Source organism: Thermobia domestica, chromosome 11 (assembly GCF_964235325.1).
Source record: "Thermobia domestica chromosome 11, izTheDome1.hap1.1, whole genome shotgun sequence".
Taxonomy (NCBI): Eukaryota; Metazoa; Arthropoda; class Insecta; order Zygentoma; family Lepismatidae; genus Thermobia; species Thermobia domestica.
Window position 1 is genome coordinate 128,189,576 of NC_137464.1, and position 22,692 is coordinate 128,212,267.

The 22,692-nt window shown below is 35.9% G+C and overlaps 1 protein-coding gene across 2 annotated transcripts in view; it reads right to left on the reverse strand.

Moving 5' to 3' along the window:
- Window positions 1-22,692, reverse strand: part of spn-E (tudor domain containing 9 protein spindle E) — a 383,336-nt gene that overhangs the window by 251,453 nt on the left and 109,191 nt on the right. For both annotated transcript variants that reach the window (XM_081731120.1, XM_081731119.1), the window contains exons 3-6: window positions 21,856-22,047; window positions 14,980-15,201; window positions 7,624-7,827; window positions 435-596 (exon numbers count right to left, since the gene is read on the reverse strand). In XM_081731120.1, coding sequence (XP_081587246.1) covers window positions 435-596; window positions 7,624-7,827; window positions 14,980-15,201; window positions 21,856-22,047 — 780 coding nt within the window. The remainder of the gene's footprint in view (window positions 1-434; window positions 597-7,623; window positions 7,828-14,979; window positions 15,202-21,855; window positions 22,048-22,692) is intronic.

The window sequence follows — 22,692 nt, forward strand, 5'->3', positions numbered from 1 at the left end:
CAGCAATTTGATCGAGTAAATGTTTTCGGGTTAAATCATGTGGCACCTAAGCGTCGAGCTTCTTTTTGTAGCCAGCTTTCTTCAAATTGTTTAACTTTGCTGATGGATGTTTAGGTCACTTATGATGTCATAACTGCTTATATGTCGGTCTTGCTTAGCTTCTCCCAGGATATCGTTCACTTTTGCTATGATTGGTCATATACTGTGAGTGGTGTAAACAGCATATCGTAGCACGCGTTATTCCGAATATAAGGGACCGTGGAGCTTAGCTTTACCACGATTTTGGACTAACTCTGAAAATACGTACATTTCCCTTCAAGTTCATATGGACTTTCTATCTTTATTTTGATGTAAGGATTGACCGCTTAAAGTTTGTCAGTATAGTTCATTAACACCTTATATATATTACATTATGCACGTATTTTAATACTTACGTTTCCAAGAGGCTTCAAGTCTTCAAGATAAAATTCACTAACTTCAAATTTTCTTCTCTTTTGAATAGATATTACTGGTGCTCGTTCCAACTTGCTTAGTACTGGCATCGAAAAGTAATCAGCAAATCGTTCAACATTAAAGGTTGCAGACATAAGAACTACCTGCAGGAAAAAAACAGTTATTCTCAACAAACATTAAAGCATATTAAAATGACACTTTACGTTAAAACGAATGTGAAAGCAAACAAAGTCGCATTTTCTGTTTCATATTATTACCGCAATTATTTTAACAAAAGAGACACTGACCAAAGCTTAAAACCCACTTTATTTTAAATTATAATTTGTAACTGTTTCGGATATCTAGCATATCCTTCTTCAGACACTATCGAAAATAAATGAAAATACAGACATATATATAAATATTGTTATGACAAAGTTTAAATTATTTAACCGTCATATATATATAGTCATTATTATGAAAAAGTTTAAATTCTTTTAACAGACATATGTATAGTTAGTAGAGAAGCAATAATAAGTGTCATAGAGGAAGAAATGGGTAGTAAAAGTATAAAAGGATGGACAAAAGAGAAAGTAGTTAAGGCTTTGAAGATGATATGGAAAAACAGTTATTGTATAATAGGGGAGAAAGTGGTAAAAATAAGAAAAGGAATCAGTATGGGTTCGAGGCTGAGCCCAGTACTGGCAGAAATAATTATGAACAAATGGGAGAAAAAGGTGAAAGAAGAAGGGGGTAAGAACTTGATCATGTTTTGTAGGTATGTGGATGACTGTCTAGGCTTGTGGAAAGGGACTAGGAGACAATTAGAGAACTTCAAAGATAGTGTGGAAGATAAAGAAAAAGGCATAAACTTGGACATGGAGTTGGAAGAAAATGCAAGAATAAACTTTTTAGACATGACCATAATAAAACAAGAAGAAGGGCTAGTTACGTGGTGGTACCAGAAAGAGTGCTCAGCGGGAGTGTACTGCCATGAGAGGAGCGACGTGGATAGGAGTACAAAGAGAAATTTCATAACAAATATGATAAGAAGAATAGAAATGCTGGAGGACGAAGAGGAAGGAAGGAAGGAGAGCATACAGAAATTCTACAGACAGTTAGAGAAGAACGGTTACAGCAAGAAAGAGTTAGAGAAGGAAGAAGAACGCAGGAAGAGGAAGAGAGGGAGAAAGAAGAATGAAGAGGATGAGAGTGGAAAATGGCATGGCATAGAAAGTATGGGAGAAGAAACGGAGAAACTGAAGAATTTATTGAAGAAAGGAGGGGTCAGAACTTATAGAAAGAGTGGAGAAACTTTATTAAGATCAATAAAGAAGAAGAATAGAAAAGGAACTAAAAAGATTAATGAAGAGGAAGAAGGAGTCATCTATACGGTATGGTGTGAGGACTGCGATGTGTCATATATAGGAGAGACAGGAAAGAGAATGAAAGAAAGGATAAAACAACATGATGTTAGGAGGAAGAAAGATACCAATGCCATATACAAACATGTTAAGGAGACGAATCACGGAATTAATTGGGATAAGACGGAAGTATTGGAGATGGAGAAAAGAATGATAATAAGGAAGTGGAAAGAAGCAGATTGGATAAAAAAAGGTAGGAAGAGATAAACTGATGAACTGGACAGAGGCTTACCTATTAATGAATTATGGCAAGGAAGTTTGAATAGCATAGAGAAAAAGAAAATAAACAAAAAAAGACCCTTATAAGAACCAAAAATGAAGGAACGTGATTAGTTGGAAAGTGAAAACGAAGACTTATGGGATTGGCTGAAGGCCTTAGTAAATAGGAAGAAAAAATAATAATAATAAAAATAAAAAAATATAAATAAATAAATAAAAATAAAAAAGTACAACAATAACTATACATATGTCTGTTAAAAGAATTTAAACTTTTTCATAATAATGACTATATATATGACGGTTAAATAATTTAAACTTTGTCATAACGATATTTATATATATGTCTGTATTTTCATTTATTTTCGATAGTGTCTGAAAAAGGATATGCTAGATATCCGAAACAGTTACAAATTATAATTTAAAATAAAGTGGGTTTTAAGCTTTGGTCAGTGTCTCTTTTGTTAAAATAATCAATCCAAAGCCATGAATAGTCTTACTACCGCAATTAATAAATACATGCCATAATGAAATTCAAAATCAGCTAATGTTTATCTCCCTGCTTCATGCCTTTACGAAAACCAAAGTGTTTCAGTACCTTAGATTCGGAACCAACTATTATTAAAACTTGGTGGTGGCGTAGTCCTGTAATACAGCCCTCTTGGAAGAAGATAATGTGGTATTAAATAACCTATACTGTAAGGGTTGATCTTCAATGATGGTCTGCCCATATTACAGCTGGATGGGGTTCGCATCTCACGTTAATATCAAAACTTACAATACATTGCAATGGTTGCTGTCTACACCTAAAGGTATGGAATACCTCTATTATTATTATTATTAATTATTATTATTATTATTATTATTATTATTATTATTATTATTATTATTATTATTATTATTATTATTATTATTTGGCGACTGAGGTGAGTTATTCGTCGAAATATTCTGCTCTATAAGGGTTTCAGAAAGGAAACACATATTGAGTCTGATTTACATATGTACCGATAATTCAGGGCATGTTTATAATAATCACTTTTTACGCATTAGTAATTATGGGTATATACACAGTGTTATTCATGAAAGGTATAAGCCTGTGATATCGTAGAAACAAGGCAAATACAGATATGGAATGTTGTATCATGCGAATATCGACAGGGGCACATTGTTTAACACACACTGTAATAGTACCGTATTACCAACTCAACATAAAATTATATTTTTCAAATTGCACTACGTTAGATTATTACATTTTTTTAAAAGCACATTTTGTAGGCATTTACAACAGCAATAATGTAAGGAAGACAACGGGAAGGGAGGGAGGGGGCAATGACATCCAAAGTACCTTAGTGTCGACGTGATTTTCATAATGCCGTTTACAGGAATTTGATATCTCACCATTCCGAAAATAATGATAAACATTGTTAAAGTTTGAAACACTGCTTACAACCAGTGCCGGAACTATAAACCGTAGATCCCTAAGGGGCCCAAGGGCTTTCAAAACTCCTTCTGCACCGTGCTTGTAAATACTAATTGAAGGGTAAGGTGGGAAAAGAAGGAATGTCACGAAAGTGCATTTTCGAGAAAACGGCGTTTTAATATTGAAAACAGCGTAAAAAGGAATAGGGTTAGCCAAATCTTTTGCCTTTTTTACATGGACATTTCTACATCTCGCATGCATAGCATATACACTTAAATAGTACCAAGAGTCACCAACAAATAGGACAAAGCACCCGGTAAAGCACACACATGGACATTCCTTGTTTTTTTCCTTTTACCCTTCAATTTTTAAAACAATTAAAAAAGAATGCTAGTTCACAATAGTTTAATTACTTGAACCAAGTAATAAGCTATCAGGACTGACAACGACGCACGTGATGTCTCTTACTTTCTTCCAAAGGCCAGATCAAGTATCTCAGCCATGATATTCAAAATCAAATTATCCCTTGCCTGTCTTCAAACTTAGAAGCCAATTTGTTGAAGGAAATTAAAAGAGCGCCATTTTTCTCATTAATCACTGATGCGACTCAAGATTTATCAAAGAAAAATCAAATGAGCTTCCTTATTCGCTATGTAAATTTTACAGAAGTAAATGATAGCTTAGAAAACCAAGTTTCTAGACAGGTCGAGATTGATGAAGTGTTTTTAGGATTTTTGCAAGTAAGAAATCCATCTGCATACGGACTTGCAGTTCTACTTTTAAGTCATTTGGAGAAATTGGGATCGTCTGTGAAAAATGCAAAGAGCAGGGATATGATGGCGCTCTGCGATGATTAATGCTTACTCAGATGTTCAGGAGAGACTTCAAGAAATTGAGGAACGGGCTATATGTATTCACTACGCGGTACATAACCTAAACCTTGTCATTAATGATGCAGTCAAAGGTGTAAAAGAAGTTGCCAGTCACTTCAAAATGCTCCAGGATTTGTATATATTTTTTGGACAAAGTATAAATAGGAGGGATATTCTGTTATCATTGACAAAAAATCAGATGTCACTTTGACAAAACTCAATCCAATCAAATGGGCCTCACGGTATCAGTCCATTGTAGCTATCAGTTTGAGGTATGCTGATGTAATGAAAACTCTTCGAAAACTTTCACTGACAAGTAAGAAGACTAACGAGGTATCAGAAGCAAAGTGATTGGCGAAAGTTATAGATTCCTTCGATTTTGTGTTTCTGACTGTGGTGCCGTCAAAAATATGTTCACAACTGAACATCGCATCGCAACTTCACCAAACTCAACATAAACAAACTTACCTTGAGAATGCTTTACGCACTCTTCAAGAGAGCCGAGAGGAATTGAAGAAAATGAGAGAAGAATATCGTCAAATAAAACAAGAAGCCACAGCTATGGCTGCGAAGTGGAAAGTCAATCCTGTGTTCTTAAAAAAAAAGGATAGTGGAAAAAAAAAAAGTTCGATGAACGGGTAGATCATTGGTTTATGGACACAGGATTAATGTTTACAATAGATTTCTAGATATCGCGTACAATGAAACAGAGAACCGTTTTACATCGTTACATACAATTCTTGGTGAATTTTCAATCATATTCCCGATAGTACTTGTAAACCTTTCAGACAAAATATTTATATATATATATATATATATATATATATATATATATATATATAGTTAAGGTTGAAAACCTACAAAAGAAGTACCAGCAAAACATTGGCCCGTCGCTACCATTGGAATTAATTTCCCTTCGTACTGGACTTACAAACCATATTTCAAGGATCGACACTGTTCTTGAATTGGCGGTATTACTATACGTCGAGTTTAATACTATTAACCCAAGTCAACCTGAAGTTTTGACTACTCTTGTTTTATTCCTGACTCTACCCGTGACTGTGGCTTCCGCTGAAAGGTCATTCTCAGTCTTAAAGAGGATCAAGACCTATTTAAGATGTTCAATGACACAGGAAAGAATGAGCGACTTGGGAATGTTGGCAATCAACCATGAGAGGGCTTCGACCATTGAAAAGAGAGATCTTATATGGGAGTTTGTGGAGATGAAGTCGAGAGGGAATGATTTTTTGGAAAACGTAAATATTTGAATCTCTTTTCCGTAGCAAATAGAACATTAGGAATATTTCATTAAAATGTACTATTTAAAAAGTATTGAAAATAGAGGGTCCCTTTCAAATATTGCGTGGGGCCCGAAATTTCTAGATCTGGTACTGCTTACAACTATGTAATTCCGAGAACTTGTAATCGTAATTACCAAAAACTGTTGCTGTAATGTCAAAGAAATAAGGTAAAGCAAAAATGGTTTTGAAAATTCCCTACAAATACGTCATTGTCAGTTGATCAATCTCTATCCACGTTTTTCGTATCTCCAGAACGGTTTGAGGTATCAAACTGCTGTATACGTCATTATAATTTTTACGTTTTCTGAAAATCATCTACGTGATTTAATGCTATGTATCGTGTGGTGTCATCTGTATCCAATGCCCGTGGTGCACTATGAAAGAGCAGATTGCTTTCCTAATGACAACATGGAGCAAGAAGAAAAAGAAGACGAAATTTGAAGATGAAAACCAAACCTAGTTTTTTTTTTTTTTTTTTTTTTTTTTTTTTTTTTTTTTTTTTTTTTTTTAAACGCTAAAACGCCTGTTTTCGTTGCCATGATGTAAGCAGCTCATTCTTGCACTGTTTGAAGCGCTGTATCTCCGTAACGAAGAAATATTTTTCTAAGAATTTTGGTATGTGGTATATCGAAGACTAGTTCTACACGATGATGTCTTTAAATTACAACCTTTAATCAAAAAGGGAAATGGAGGTATGAACGTTCTGAAAATGACGCATCTTGAAATGTGTAGCACTGCAGAACGTTGAACGACAGATTTTAAATCGCTCTCCAGTAGAATTATAAAACTCAGAATACGCCACTTCACCGACGATAAGTCCTCAACATATTCTTTCCATCTTTCTGAGATTTCATTTCTTTCGCTATGTCCTCATTATTATTTTCTACTGCCATCGTAATATCCCCCTTGTCTCCTTCGAAGTTCCATAGATTTCACCTTCCTCGTATTTCCAAACTCTCTCTAATTCTATATCCTCGCATAAAAATAGAAAATCTTGGAACAAAAGGTTTTATATTAATATCTACGTTTTGTGTTGTCAAAATTCATACATTTTTAGTATTTAATAAGCGTAAAACAATTATATTATTATTAATGAAAGGAAAACAATTCTTGTTACACACCGTGGTATGCCATGGTCCTTACCAAGCATTTCGTCCCTCTTTAATATTACTTTTCCCTAAATGAGACATTCCAAGAAGTTTACGAATCTCGGTGATACACTGTATCCTCATAAATATCAATCTAATCAGTGTCCACCATAGGGATGCATTCGGATGCTACCTTCCTCACTCATCCTTATGTTTCAATCTGGCCCTCGCTCTGTCCCCCTCAATTACCAATTTGCTATTGGCTTTTGCCATTATGCTCGAGCTTCGAACTGGTCCTCATCTTCCAACTCAGTGGTATTTCGCTCTCCAATAGTTTTCAGTTTCCAACTGTACACTTCTTCCTCTAGCCCTTCTATCCCTTCCCCAACTAATAGCAAACTCGTCCTTTGTACTTGCATATCGTGCTGAGCGAGAGCGAGAAAAAAGTCATCTGGTAACCGGAACATTTATAAGCATGTTTATTTATTGTTGTAGTGATAGTAAAACGGAAAACTATGAAGTTGAATACTATACAATTACCACGTACCTATGAAAAGTAGAGTACAGTATAAAATACTGATGTTTGAAAGTGAACACACAGAATTTGTTTAACTACAATATCTTCTTTCATTCTGACACCCAACTTCTCATGCGTTGATCATAAATGTTTTTCTCAGAGCTAATTTCTCCCACGAAATAATTTTATTATAAGTTGAATATTCCTTACACGGAAGATTTCTGTGTATATACTCGTTCTACATCAAATGCCTCTAAATGAACACTAGCTTCTGTTATAATATAGACAATCCCTATTATCGTCGAGCTCATCGAACTTTTCACTATACTACTATTATTTTGTACAGTAGTTACCTTAACTCCTCTAGAATTTGTCCTCAGTAGTTTTCTGACAACGAGCAATGTGAAGTCCATTTCCTGGTCTCGCTCGTGAACCTCATCCAAAATGACATGAGTAAAGTTATTCATATTTTTTGCATTGATAAGTTTCTGTAACAGCACGCCTGTTGTACAGTAAGTCAGTCTTGTATTTGGCGAAGTACAATTGTCAAGCCCAACCTGAAAAATTAGATACGAATTAATATTCAAAAATAGTATTCAAACCCACAAAAAAATAAATTTTTAACATTCTAAATATTTCCACTTGAAAGTAATGGATTTTAACTTTGCAGAACTATGTACGTTTCGATACTACAAAACATACAAATAAAGTGCTCCAAAACAAATAAATAAGTAAAAACTCCAATAAATTAATAATACGCGTGTTAGTGTAAAGGAAGAAAGAAGGCGGAATTAATTCAGACCTCCGAAGAACATCTACACGTCCATTCTCTACACCAAGGCTACAGGAGAGGATTAGGATCACACGAATTCCTACCAGGAATCGAGCCAAGCTTCCTGCGCCTGCCGAAGACGCGTATGCTAACCATATAGCAACCGAGGAAGTTCTAATGTTCTATTCCAGGGTTCCCACAAAAAAGTGGAGGTCGATTTCCCTAACTTTCCCTGACACAAATTCTTGTTTTCCCTGACATACATTTTGAATATACATGGGAAGATATGGGGTAAGTTCTATCATACACTTTTTTAAGAGCCTCCATCCCCATAGCCGTCCTACACACACCTTTATTTACCATTTACATATTTGTTATGTTCAAAACTAGTAACTGTTATTTACAAAAAATTAACATGTAAGTATATAATAATATATGGTATGATACATAGTGTGCTAGTGGTCTACTAGTCCACGCTTAATTGCATGCATGGGGAGCATGCCCGCGACCGTTCGGTCTCTTTAATGGACGGGTTCCGCCAAAAGAGGCACCTTGCCCGTGGTTGCTCGTTCCTGGACCTGAGTCCTCGTGCACGATGTGCACCGTCAATATTTGTCCCCTACCCTTGACGTCTTTGCGTATAACCCCCATTCACTGAAGGAGTGAGATACGCCCACTGCGTGGCCAGACCGAAGTCCTTAGTGCCTACCAGTTAACCTACTGGTGGAGGCGGTCCTGCTAGTGAGTCAGGTCCTACCATACTCTGCAGGCATAGTGCCCGAGCGTTAAAAGGCAAGCTCACCTCCCGCACATGTTCACTGTTCTCCAGATTCCTGGGATTAGCTCCCATATGCTACCAAATCCCACGGTATGACCACAGCCCGGCAGAGTCCAATCCTATCCGGAAACCCCAGGCAATGCCCGAGGGGAATTGCGTCCCGGCCCTGCCTACCTCTATCGCTCAACTGGCAACCGCCGTGTGTAGAGATACCACACACACACATCGAGATGCTTCGCATCTCATCCCGGATCCAGTGGTACGTGTTAAGTCACCATTTGAGTTTGGTGCCGGCCCACTTCCTACAGAGTTTCCTCCCTTCTGCGGGATCAGAGCCGTTACCCAGGTGCCTGGGATTGGCTCCTCCCCCACTTCCGTTTAGTCCCCCTAGCAGGCAGGAGTCCGACTCCTCTCCCGGTTGGATCGTCCAAGCAATATGGGACTACCTCTCTTTAACGTGTTGAGGTACCACGTACACGTTGAAATACTCGGTATCTCTTCCCAGACCCAACAACACGTGTAAGTCGCTATTTGGGAGAAGGGCCTGCAAATTAGACATTTTTTTTTCTTTTTCTTGAAAAAGACAATCAAAAGCAGTCAAGAATATATTGCTTGCCAACTCTCCCTGAGCCTAATACTATCAGTCCTAATATTACCAACTCTGAGACATGTTAATCCTCACATTTACATTTTTAAACAGAATTTTGTTTTGCTTTGTTCTTGAATTTGTTTTGCGAGAGCGTCTTGTTTTTGTTTGTAACATAATTCCATTTGTTTCTTCCAATTTGTTAACTTTATCATCTAGTTTTCTTCTTTCACCTTTGATTTTATTTTCCTCTGCACTATGGATTCGTTCATCATAGCGTCTCTGAGCTGTACGAACTGAGAGAAGTATTCTTCGATCAATAGGAACAGATTCCACATGCAGATAGTACATAATTGCAACATGCACCAGCCTCTGTGCTACTAGAGAATCTTCGATTTTGTTTTCTACAATAAGTGTCTTATTGACTGAGAACCCATCCTCCACTGAGGCACTGCCGTAGGATAAAATTAAACATATTTTCACAACATGCCGCAAATCGGAATATTCTTGTTTCGTGGATGCTACTTTGCAAAGAAGTCATCTAACCTGATGCTGCCTATCTTCTCTTCGTATTCTCTTAAGTCAATTGCAAGAGACCCCTGGATTTCAGATAGAAAGACAAATTGACACTTTTCTTTCTCAGGTACAGAATCAGATATTCTGTTATGCTCAAGCAGAGTTTGTAGGATGCGTTTCATCCTAGTCTGAGCAAGTTCTGGAACATTCCTTTGTAGCCTGGTGTGCAAAGCTGACAGAGCACGTACTAGTTTGTACTTCAGAGGTCTCCTTTACACAATCTTCTTGAATGTGCCCAGTAACTGAACAGACGCTTTCAGTTTTATCTTTATCTGATGCTTTCAGTTCTTTCAGTACTTTTTCTGTCTTAAAACCAATGTCCACCGTTCCTATTTCTAGTAAATTTTCATTTGCAGTCAAACCCAAAGAAAGAAATTTCACTGTACTGTCAGCAAGTGCGATTTATTTGACACAACGACTCATTCGATTTCTCAAGAGAGAGAGAAGTTCTGAGTACAGGAAACGAACAAATGGCTCAACACTCTGGAATATTCCTTTAAAATGGTTTATACTTGCTGTGACAGCTTTGAAGAAACATAATTTATTGCACATTTGGAATTAACTTGCACATTTACGTTCCCTGACTTTCCATGACATTTTACGCAAAAAGCATGATTTCTCTGACATGTTTTCATTTCCCTGACTTTCTCTGATTTTCCAGAATGTGGGAATCCTGTATTCGAATAATGGAAAAAATGGACATAACGGTGCGGAAATATTTCTCGAATATCTTTTTTTTAAATAAAAATATGAAGAATAAGATAATGAAAGTAGTATTTGTAAATAAAATTAAATTTCTCGTTTAACGTCCCTCGATTATGCACTGAGACTGAAAGAGACTGATTACGATAATGAATGAAGCGATAAAATGAAGAAAACGGGAGGAAACAAAGAAACTCCAAGGAAATCCACGAACATAGTGTTTGTTCACCACGAAGCCCACTTGGTACGTGCTTTGCTCGAACCAGGAACCCCACGCACCAGAGTTGAACTAGTAGTATTTGAAGATAATGTTATGACGTTCCGTCTTACAGCAAAGAAGGAAGATCTCGTATGACGCTAATATATATACGCAGATCACTAAATACCCAATGGATGAAGAAAAATTAGAAAAATAGATGGAAAATAGGTGAATGTGAACCTTGTAAATTTCCAACACATGAACAGATATATCAAATGGATCATGTTACAATGCGACGTATCAAAAGTTCATACAATCATCTCAAAGAAAACAACTGTGCATACCTTTGAAACCTAAGGCATTACTTCCCGCTATAGTAGCCATGCTTCGTGACACTTTTGCCAGCAACCCTTCAACTTGCGTAAGCCGCTTTTGCAGAAGTATGCCCTTTGAGCTTGAAACCACACTTCTACTTCAGAAATGGCGTCTTTTAAATGAACACTGTTTCTCGAAAAGAAAAAATCACTTGGTGCTGCGTCGGTGAATATGGAGGATGGGACAAGATCTCATACCATAACTGCAGTCCTCGCTATGGATGTATTAACTGAATGAATTGGTGCATTGTCTGCCAGCAGTAGCATCCTTTTGCTGAGTATCCCTTGATGTTTGGTGTTCAGTTCTCGAAACCGAGTTAGGAGATGGGAATAATATTGCAATGTTCTACACGAGCTCCTAACACCACATGCTGATTGTCGTTTGATTGGGTTCACTACATATTAGACTGTGATTTTCCTCATCAGCATCTTCGCCTTTCGAATATGGAACACTTTCGTCACCATCCTCAGCATTATTTATATCATCAACAATGCCTCCTTTTGAAGGGACATTCTGTACTCACTCGCTACTAAGGTATTTATTGAACGTCATAAGCAGTTAAGATATTCTAGGTAGGTTACGAAATATACAGCTACGTTAGCACAAGACGCTAATACAATCTACTATTAAAAAGTGTAGCCACATAGTGAACGCATCTGAGTTCAAAAGTTGTGCCATATCTACTGAAAGAAGTCATCACCCAAGAAAAAAGGAAGCAAATAATATGACTAAATTAAAAAATGTGCGTGTAAACTTCAGCATTTACATTATACATAGAAAAAAAAACTTTATTTTAAAGAATAACGTAAGTTTTGGACTAAAAAGAAATTTTGGCACAATCAAAGAGAGGTTACATCTACTACCACGTTAACTCAGTCCGCACCAGATGATATAAAACAGACGATATAATATAAAACATATAAAAGAATAATACATTGAAACGAAGAAGTAAAAAATTCGAAGTTTCTAAGAAACATTTTATACTGTAAAAATAAAAAAAATAAAAAAAAGTCCAAGTTTCAAACACGCGGATAAAACTGATTTCGCCTCCCCTCCTTGTAGTATTTCTAGGATTATAGAACAAATTGATGTGTAAATATTATATTTACATTTGGAATTAAACTGAATTTTATATTTTAAAAGAAGAACTATGTAAAGCAAACGGCAATTATAAAATTTCGAGAAGATAGAGAAGTTAGGAATTCTCGATCTAAACCACTTGGCGCAGAGATACGAATAGGAATGATTCTTTATATGTATTTGGTGCCTTGAACAAAGGAGGATACGTGATGAACAGGACTGAAGATTCGAACTACATCACGCAAAAGCAGTCTTTCAAATTTACGGCATTTTTTGGTTACAAGATTAGTTCTTCAAATCTTGGAAAATCTGCGTATATTTATTTTGGCACGAGTAACAAAGAAGTGTGTGTGTGTGTGAAATGACGGGCGAGGCAGGATTGATTTCGATGCAAGAGAAAAAAGAAAAGGCGACTGAGAAGGATTAAAATTCAAAGTTGAGTTGAGTTGATTTTAGTTTAGCGTCCCTTTCAGCAGCGAGGCTATATGAGACGTGGACCTACTGATTAACGTGGAATCCGAACCACATGAGCTCCCGCCGGGAATCGAACCCGGGTCTCCCACGCCAAAGGCGCGTACGCTAACCGCTTAGCCACGGAGGAGCTCAAAATTCAAAGTCATGCAAAAATTGTTCGATCAATTTTGAATATTTTTTGGTACATGAATAGACCATCAGCCTGGAAAAATTTGTATGTGTATATATTTACGTCAGCGCGGGAGTCAAAAGGGTTAACGAAAAAAAAAAAAATCAAAATTCAAATTCAGCATTACATAAAACCGGTTCTGCTGTTTCCAGGAACACAAATAGGTGAGTTCTATTCGTCAATTTAACCAATTTGGTTTCGTCACGAGTTCGAAGCTTTATTTCAGCTGGGAAAGTTGCAAGAAATTTTAACGAATGACTAGCGAATTAAAGTTGCAAAGTGTAAAAAAGGAAAATAATAAGCATAGCTATTCCAATTTTCTGGTGGTCAAAACCCAGCAGCAAGATGAATCTATCTGTGAATCAAGAACTAAGAGTCAGTAAAAGTAAAATGGCATAAATGCTTGGTTTATTCTTAAACTGACGTGCATATCTGCATCTATTGTCATAGAGGAAAAGGGAATAAAGAATAAAGAATGTGTCGTAGCGTCTTGCAGGTAATTACCATGTTGAAATTACAATATTAAATCTAGAATGCGAATGGCAAACTCAGATATTTATTACATATTATCTTTTCATATTGTGGAAATAATGTTTACTATGTGGTATTTGGTTCGAAGCTTAATATTTCTTTTAGTACCTAAGTTGTAAGGGACATGTACACTCATGTCCAAAATGATTGTCGCATATCTATAACTGTCTGCTTGTAAGAATATAATATGATAATGGTCTTGCAGGGTACTTTTAATACTGATACTATGTGTATAATCGGGAAATGTATATTTGTGGTAAATCACATATTAAAAGAATTATAAATACGAAAATTGGAACGAGTAAAACAAAATGTTGTTAAATGGACAAGAAAGTTTTATTTTCGTTATATTGTTCGTATTGACTGCTTTTTCGACATGAAATTTGCCACATACATGTCTTTGCTTATTATACACGTACTAGCATTATACGAAATACCGGGCGAATTCCTTATCAAACTAGGAACGCTTCCACCGGGAAAGGCACTGGAAGAAATCTTCTTTCTGTAACCACCCTCCTCTCACCAAACTCACGCAATTTCTGCTAATTAATAATATATAAAATGTATTTTTGTAACCTATGTTGCAATTTTTATAATAATGAAGTAATTTTCATTTTCAGTGAAATGTGATTCAAAATTCTCCCATTGAATCCTCACGCAGTGTTATCAGGCAGTTTTAGAACAGAGATAGCCTTAGCAAATCAGACATTCTCAGAGCATGATTTTAAACAGAATACTCTAAGCATATGTGTATCCAATTGTTCTTTCAGTATTTTTGCTTTTATTTTTAACAATACGTATATTTGTTGTAATTATCATTACATTCTACATTTTAAATTTATATTATGTAACAATACTCTCCATATTGTAAGTCAAAACAGGCAAAATAAATTCCTTATCAAATTATATTCCTACAACATATTTATAGACATGCGACAATAATTTTGGACCCACAGCTTAACGTGGAATCAAAACTACGAGATCCCACCGGAAACGGAATCCGCGTCTCTGACGTTGAAGTTCGTACACCAACCATATAGTCACGAGGGAATGAAGGTAATAATTAGTTTGCAGACAATGTTTTTGTTATTCGTTGAATTATCAATTTCATCGTAACATTTTACCCTGCTCTACATCCTATTCCAAAATATTTATGGGCATTTTTATATCAGTCGCCTTACAACTGAAAAGGAAAACATAAAACACATGAACTATATTACGAGAACACATGAAAACTACAGAACAAATCACTGTATTTCGAAGTCAAAAAGTGTAAACAGTATCAACAAAGAAACTGGATTAAAATACACTTTGTGAGATATAAAACATGATAAAAGTACTTCCACTCCTCGAACAGCTACTCTAAATATCAACTTCTATCTAACAAAACACGCAACTAGAATTTAGAAAGCGTACAACTTCGGAAAATGTACTATAGCGAGATCAAACACAATTAAAGCTTCTAACCTGGTATCCAACTATGCTACCCAATTCCCAGTTTCTTTCTTCACATACTCTTCTTGCGATACTCATAGCAGCAATACGACGTGGTTGAGTAACAACTATATTGCAGTGTGCATTACGCTCTGCGTGCGCATTCAGTATGTATTGAGGAACCTGGGTTGTTTTCCCACAACCAGTAAATCCTTGAATTATGATAACTTGATTAGAATCTACCATGTGCACAATCTGGAACAAAAATAAAGTAACATTTTCCCACTAATATGCATTAAATATTACAACATCAAATTTATTGCTTGTGTCACCCTTTAAATGGATACTATCTTATTAAATTCGTGACATTCAGAAAACAGGTACTCTTAAACACAGTGATACATGGAAGAACATAAAATTAAATTAGAATAGAGGATGACTATAATCACATGCAATGGTCTATAGTAGAGGCAGCGATAATGTAATGCAATAAAGCCGGTAAAACTTCTAAGGCATGCTTGGAATCAAATTTATACCCAAAATCAGAAGCTATTCTGCAAAGCCGTTTCGCAACAGGAAGTTTTATAACAGTGTTGAATAACTTAAGAGAGCGAAATTACGAATTCATCATAGTGCTATAGGTTTAATTTGCTTCTAGGATCAAAACCGATAAATACAAATGCACGCGCACAGCATTTGCTTCACATAAAGTCAATTATTTCTAACATTTGGTATCAAATTTATAATAAAATAATATAGGTCACAGCATTGCCAACATACACTTAAAAGGTCCGTCTCTCCTAAATATAATTATATTTTTATTATTTTGATCTTTTTCTGCAATCTTTAACCTTATCTTTTGCTCTATTTTAACGAGTTTTTACTTCCTTTACTCATTTTCTACACTTCTTTAGTTATCAGTATTTGTTCGTTTTTGTTAGAGCAACAAATCGGGGTTGGCAAAATCCATAATTGTTTGAAGAGAACCATACACCAGGTTATTTTGATTTAAATAATTCGCTTTATTTATTTAGATTATATATAGATATTTGGATATTTGCTTGGCTTTAACGTCCTTATATAACAACGCGGGTATGAAGAACGGGAGCTATGGCTTAAACAGACTTACAAAATCTTATGTTTTTCCATTCAATTTTCGTTTTTCTGTTACATGTTCTTATTATCCCCGTAAAACGATTTCTTCAGTTTTCTAAATAAAGAATGGACATTATAAAAGTGTTTCTATATATTTTGTTATGGCGATTTTTATTTTTTATTTTATTTTATTTATTTATTTTTTATTTATTTATTTATTTTTTTTTCATTAGAGGAACTGATTTCTCACACCGTATTGACAACGCAACTCAATTATGTAACTTAGTATTCAGAGAGAAAATACAACACGATGCGTCTTTACCCCCTACCTAGCCGTCACCCTAACATTATGATTAAGAATAATTTGGTTTCAGCATCTGTCAATATAGTCTTGATAACATCGCAGTTTCGATTTATCGTGATATACTAATATGAAAAACAGAAGCCACTGTGAACTGATAAAAGCTAAACTCCAATTGCTTGTGAATTTTGTAAATATGTCCTGCAAGTATTTTTTTTTTTTTTTAACATATAAAAAGAATGTAGCACTGTTAAAAAGATCCAATAGTCACTAAAATACTATTAAAAGCCAACAAATATTCGTGTAATAAACTTGGTTAATTGGATCTGAGTGAAGTGTTTCTTTCAGCACCGAAGTTATGAGACGTGTGGCTTACCGTGGGATCCGAGGAATATGGTCTCAAACTGAAAACTGTAATATACTTCTTTGTGTTTTACGTGGTGCAATTATTTTTTAATGAAACTACCCCCGTTTCCAATCAAAATTATTCTTTGTTATATGTGACTAATTGATTGATTCAAGTGTAATGAGAACGTAAGCATCTAGGCTATTTGTCCCCGTCACGATCAACATCACGACCACGATAAAACAAACATATCAAAATATAACAAAAAAACTGCAGCAAATGAGAAATAAAGAACTAAATGAAGAGAAAATAATAAATATATAGCAATAACAATAGTAATAATAACAGAAATATAATAATAAATAGCAAAAAGAATAATAATTAAGAAATTATTGAGGTAAACCAAAAATCTAAAAGAAGAAATAAAGTAATAAATAAATGGTAATAAATATACAAGAACAATAATCATGTATCAATAACAATAAATCTTAAAAATAGAAAAAATACATAACAAACAAGAAATACTAATAACTGTATCAATACAGAAAACGAATACTATTGTTACATTGAGAACAATAATACGAATAATATGAGAATAAATATAGTTTAAAAAAAAAGCTAGAAGCTCAGAAATCAATGTTTGAGGCGAATTTTTCCACGTGGGCTAAGTACCATCCACTCAGTGTCCATTACTTCGTCTTCCACCTTGTCAGATTTCGAAGAAACTGAAAGTGGATTACGACCAGGTGTAGATTTTGATCTTTTCGGGGAAAGAACCTTATCACTGAGCTGGCGTATATGTTGGCTGAGTTTTATGCCGGCAACAAAAGATGTTCACCGAAGATCACTAATAGAAACACGTGGAGTCTTGTGAGGTTCGCTAGTCGATGTGACCAGGATCGAAATTTCTGCACTCTTGTCGGGAACAAGATCAGTTTGGGTGGAAACGTCAGACGTTTGGGTTGTCACAGATTTACAAAAAGTACCTGCAACAATCGCAAAGTGAACAGAAAGTGAGGCTTTCTTTTAAACGATGCTTCGCATCATCAGCAGAGATCTCTCAACAACCATTTAACACTTGGATAAGTTTCTCACGTTGAAAGGCTGGACGGTCCCGAGACCAGCAGAATGCTCATCCTTGCAGTTGATACAGAAGGGCTTGGTCGCTATACAGGTTTCCACGCCATTGACTACTCTGGCCACAATTCGCACGAAGACCAGCAATTGCATTACACGACGTGCTGATGTGCACGAAGTGTTGACATTTGAAATAGCGCAGTAAGTCGATAATAACCAGCCTTCACTTAGTCCGGAAGTATGGACAAACTGGAAGTAAGAATTAATGACAGAGTAGCAATGATTTCACCTAACTTCTTACTTTTGAGGCGAGCTACCTCTACAACATGTTGGTCGGCCAGCTCCGATTTAGTCTCCTCTTCGGTAGCATTTAGGAGGTCCCAACACGATATCAGACCGCGAGACACGTTCAGTAGGTCATGAGTTCTACCAACATGTTAACTGGTCCAATAATATTCAAATTAAGTAGCTTCGCTCTTGGTTTCTCGTCGTCTGTGTCCATCAATAAAGTGCCACTCTTGATATTCGTAATTTCTTAATATCTTTAACCTATCGGACGTTATAACTTCATTAATGAGGAAAGGGGACAAGCCCGTAACTTCTCGGCCACTTTGCACTCAGACAATTTGCTTCTAGGCACTATCAGCATCTTTAACTGCAAGATATTTAACTACAGGCATCACGATACTTGTCTTTTTCACACAATCTACAACTTCGAGAGTTTGTCTCGTTCTAGTTTGGTTTGGGCTTTTTGCGAGAGGGTGAGCCTGGACCTGAGTTTATAGATTTAGTAGTTTATAGTACTGTAAGTTAGTATTAAATATACACTTATAAATAGAAAATGTGTGTGAATGCTGCAACTTCACATTATGACGGTTGCGAAGAGAACTTACGCTACTCCCCTGGCTATTCCGTAAGCACCCCTCACCGTAGGATCAGCGTGGGGCTGACACAGTGAAGGGCAATGGTTACATAACATAAGTATTTCCGTCGAAAAAAAAAAGAAAGAAAAAAAAAAAAGATGGTCCGCAAAAGGAAGAATTGGAACTAAAAGGAAAATTGTCAAATCAAAACAGTGCATCCCCACCTGCCCAAGAGAACAAAAGGTGTTTTCTTTTATATTTTTATGCTATTATTATTATTATTATTATTATTATTATTATTATTATTATTATTATTATTATTATTATTATTATTATTATTATTATTTTACCTTTTTATGATTTAATAGTTTTGTTTTATTTTTATATTTTCAAAGATATGGACTCCAGAGTACGCAAACACAAGACGCACACAACAGAAGGCCAGGATGAGTACACGTCCACCCCAGGTGGAGGAAGACGTCCGCGGACCATATACTTCCCAAGACTTCCACCCACCAGAAGCAAGTCCAGTAGCAGTATTCGCGGTTGAGATGGCATGTACGAACATGATGAGGGGTACATGGGAAGAGAAATGAAGCCGCCCTTCAGCTCCACCCCCTCCCCGACGATGACTGACCACTACATGGAGAGGAGTGTTATTATGTGAACCATGTATGTTTATGACGCATACATAATCAGTTTTTATTTCCTAAAATCGTAAGATATTCCTTATTTCTTTTCTGAAAAATCTGGCAAGCCTAAGCTTACATTGGGATTCGAACCACTACTCGGTTTGCACCCGATAGCAATCGTTCTCCATTTGGGCTCGAAGATGAGACCCATTTATTACTAAAACAAAGAGCCTACCAACTTATCCACGGAGAACACATAATAGAAACACGCTGTACTGATGTTGCATACTTGTGATTATTTTAAGAGTTACTTTACAAGGACAAAAAGATACAATGTACTGTACATGAAATTATTGCACAGAGTTATACAAGTTATTAAAATAAATGGACAATCTCTAAAACTACAGAATAGAGATCTAATTTAGTCCAAGTTAGTTCAATGGGTCAGAAATACGACGACTTAATTCAATTTGCACATCAATGAAAGAAGTGCGAATTCCTTTGAATTCTTTCTGGTTCTCAACCATTCACATATATACATATGCAGAAGATCTAGACCAAAGGCTCCCAATTATTCTGATCTCTCTTTGAAGCGACTTGTTAATTCTCCGCGGTTCTCCCTGACATCAAAAATTGCTTTTGAAAACATATTTCACGATGGAATAATTCGTGGTGAATCTGAGGTGGTTCTTTCATCCTTAATACAAATAAATGAGAAGGCATCTCTTCTTGGCTTACGTCTTAACTTTTCTAAATGCGAGGTTGGTTGTATTCGAGGCAGATGAAACAACATTCGACGAAATCTTTAGAAAATTTAATGAGGCTGCAGCAAGCATACCCCCTTGTAACTATTCAGAATGCTTGTCTTCTAGGTGCTGCTCTCACCTCGGAAGCACTCCCTAACGTGCTACTGAATAAAATATTTAATTTAGAATTGTTCTTGTCTCGACTTTCTTCATCTTTAGCCCATTCAGCCTTTTTCCTTTTACTGGTATCTTTATCAATTCCTCGCTTAACCTATTTTTTACGATGCTTCACATTATGGCATGAGACTTCTTTGCTGGAAAAATATGATACTGTCTTAAAACTGGCCTTGAATCAATTCTAAACTGCTCCTTAAATGATGACTCTTGGATGAAAGCATGTTTACCTGTTCACTTGAGCGGTCTTGGTATTCGACGAGTTGTGAATACGGCGATTCCTACATTCTTAGCATCTTACAACGGATCTCTTCGTTTAATCGAAGCTCTACAGGGTTATTGTTTGGACTCAGATGGTTCAGTTCAGAAAGGCTCTAATAGGTGGGCAAGTTTAGCAGACACAAACCTTCCAGAAATTAGCAAAAGGTGTTATCAGTCGTCTTAGTATACACCAAATGCATCTCCTTACATAATAATCTCTTACAATCTGTTGTTCCGGATGATAAAGCCAGGCTCCTTGCTGCCTCATCTCCCAAAGTGGGTGCATGGTTGATGGCAATACCTTCCCCGCCTTTAGGCCTTCATATGTCAAATGAAAGCTTTCGAATTGCTCTTACCTTATGTTTAGGTTTAGCTGTTTGTGAGCTTCATCGCTGTCCAGCTTGTGGAAATCAGGTTAACCAACGTGACCTGCATGGCCTTTCATGCATGAAGTACGCTGGTAAATACGCCCAACACTCCTCCGCTAATGATATAATACTATGAGTCCTTAATACTGCTGAATTCCTTCAATATGAAAACCTTCTGGTTTCTGAAGTTCGGATGGAAAGAGACCCGATGGCATGACATTGGTTCCATGGATGAGAGGTAAATGCTTATTATGGAACTTTTGATACATACGCTCATTCAAGTCTCCCTCTATCTGTAACGAACGCTGGAGCTGTTGCTAATCGCAGAAAAGCTGAAAAGCAAAGAAGATATCTTCTCGAAAACTTTGTTTTCACTTCAATTGCTATTGAGACCAGTGGTGCTTGGGGTGCAAAAAGTTTTGAATTTATTGGGGAGGTAGAAAGATGCATTTCTTGCGTTTCCGGCGAAATTCGCTCCACATCTTTTCTAATACAGCGCATAGCTGTTTCTATCCAACGTGGCAACGTCTCGTCAGTCCTTGGCACTTTACCACCTGGAACGCAACAGGATGAGGTGTTTGTACTCTAATAACAGTAGATTTTATATTATATATACTACTCCCTGGACAATAGTTTTTCCATTTAGCTCATTCCCAGCTAATATGAAATCCGTTCTGATCAAATGCATGATTTTATGACAACGTAGTTATCTCATAAACGCAAATATTCGAAAAAAATGCAATCATATCACTTACGCCTAATATTATAAATTTAACATTCTCCTGATTGGTTACCGCCACGAACAACTACATTAAAAGAAAAAAATATAGTTTAACGTACCATGGCTATACAATGCAGGTTAAAGAAAAAAGATGATAAACAGAAGATCAGCAGAATAACAAGGGAGGAGGGAATGAAAAACACTGAGAACAACCATGGACGCAATGCTATCCACTATAGGCTCACATGGTCTGAGATCGAACCAATGCCCTCTACCACAGAACGAATTGAAACACGAAATATTGATCTAAAACATAACTACTTACCTTGTCTTTGAATGTTGAAATAGGAAGAGAAGTTGACAGCCTATGCGAAAAGTTAAACTGTGAATAAACTTGAGTAAGTTCATCAGTAGACACTTCTGCAGCATTTGTGAATGTCCCTACAGTACTCACTCCCTCCATATCATTGAATGTACCTTCGCTGCCTTTGCTTACACGATCTTCCAACTGAAGGTGCTGAAAACAAATTACATAATGACACACTATTCATATTTCCTTATTACAATGTCTGTATTTATATTACTCAATCCCTAGACTAATAATAATTACAAAATCTTCAATCAAATTCCAAGTATAGACATTTAAATTCTCAATTATAATTATTATTACCGCTGTAGAACTCATCCCACTGTAAATTCTCGTCTTTTCCTCTCATTATATTATACATAAACAAGTTATTTAACAGAAGAAAAAGAAACAAATAAATAACAATAACAAACAAACTAATAATAATAAGTTATTAGTAGTAGCAAAGTGAATGTAATGTGATTAGTGTCATGTGTATGTTTTTTTAAGGATGTATATATTATGTTGAACTAATTCAATATTACCTAATGGTAATTAAAGCTGAGAATATAAAAATAAAACGAAATTAGAAACTATGAAATGTACCTGGCTTCTTGTTATCTACGCAATTAATATCCTAATTCACGTACGAAAATGAAATGTGAAGATTATTGTGTAACGCGAATTGCATAACAGAGTTAGACATTAAAATGAAAAGAAATGATTCTTAATACGAATGAAGAAAGAGTCTTGATGTTAATCGTGTGTTATCGTCTATTTTCTGCGTCATGTTATGAACAAACTGAAGTGGAAATA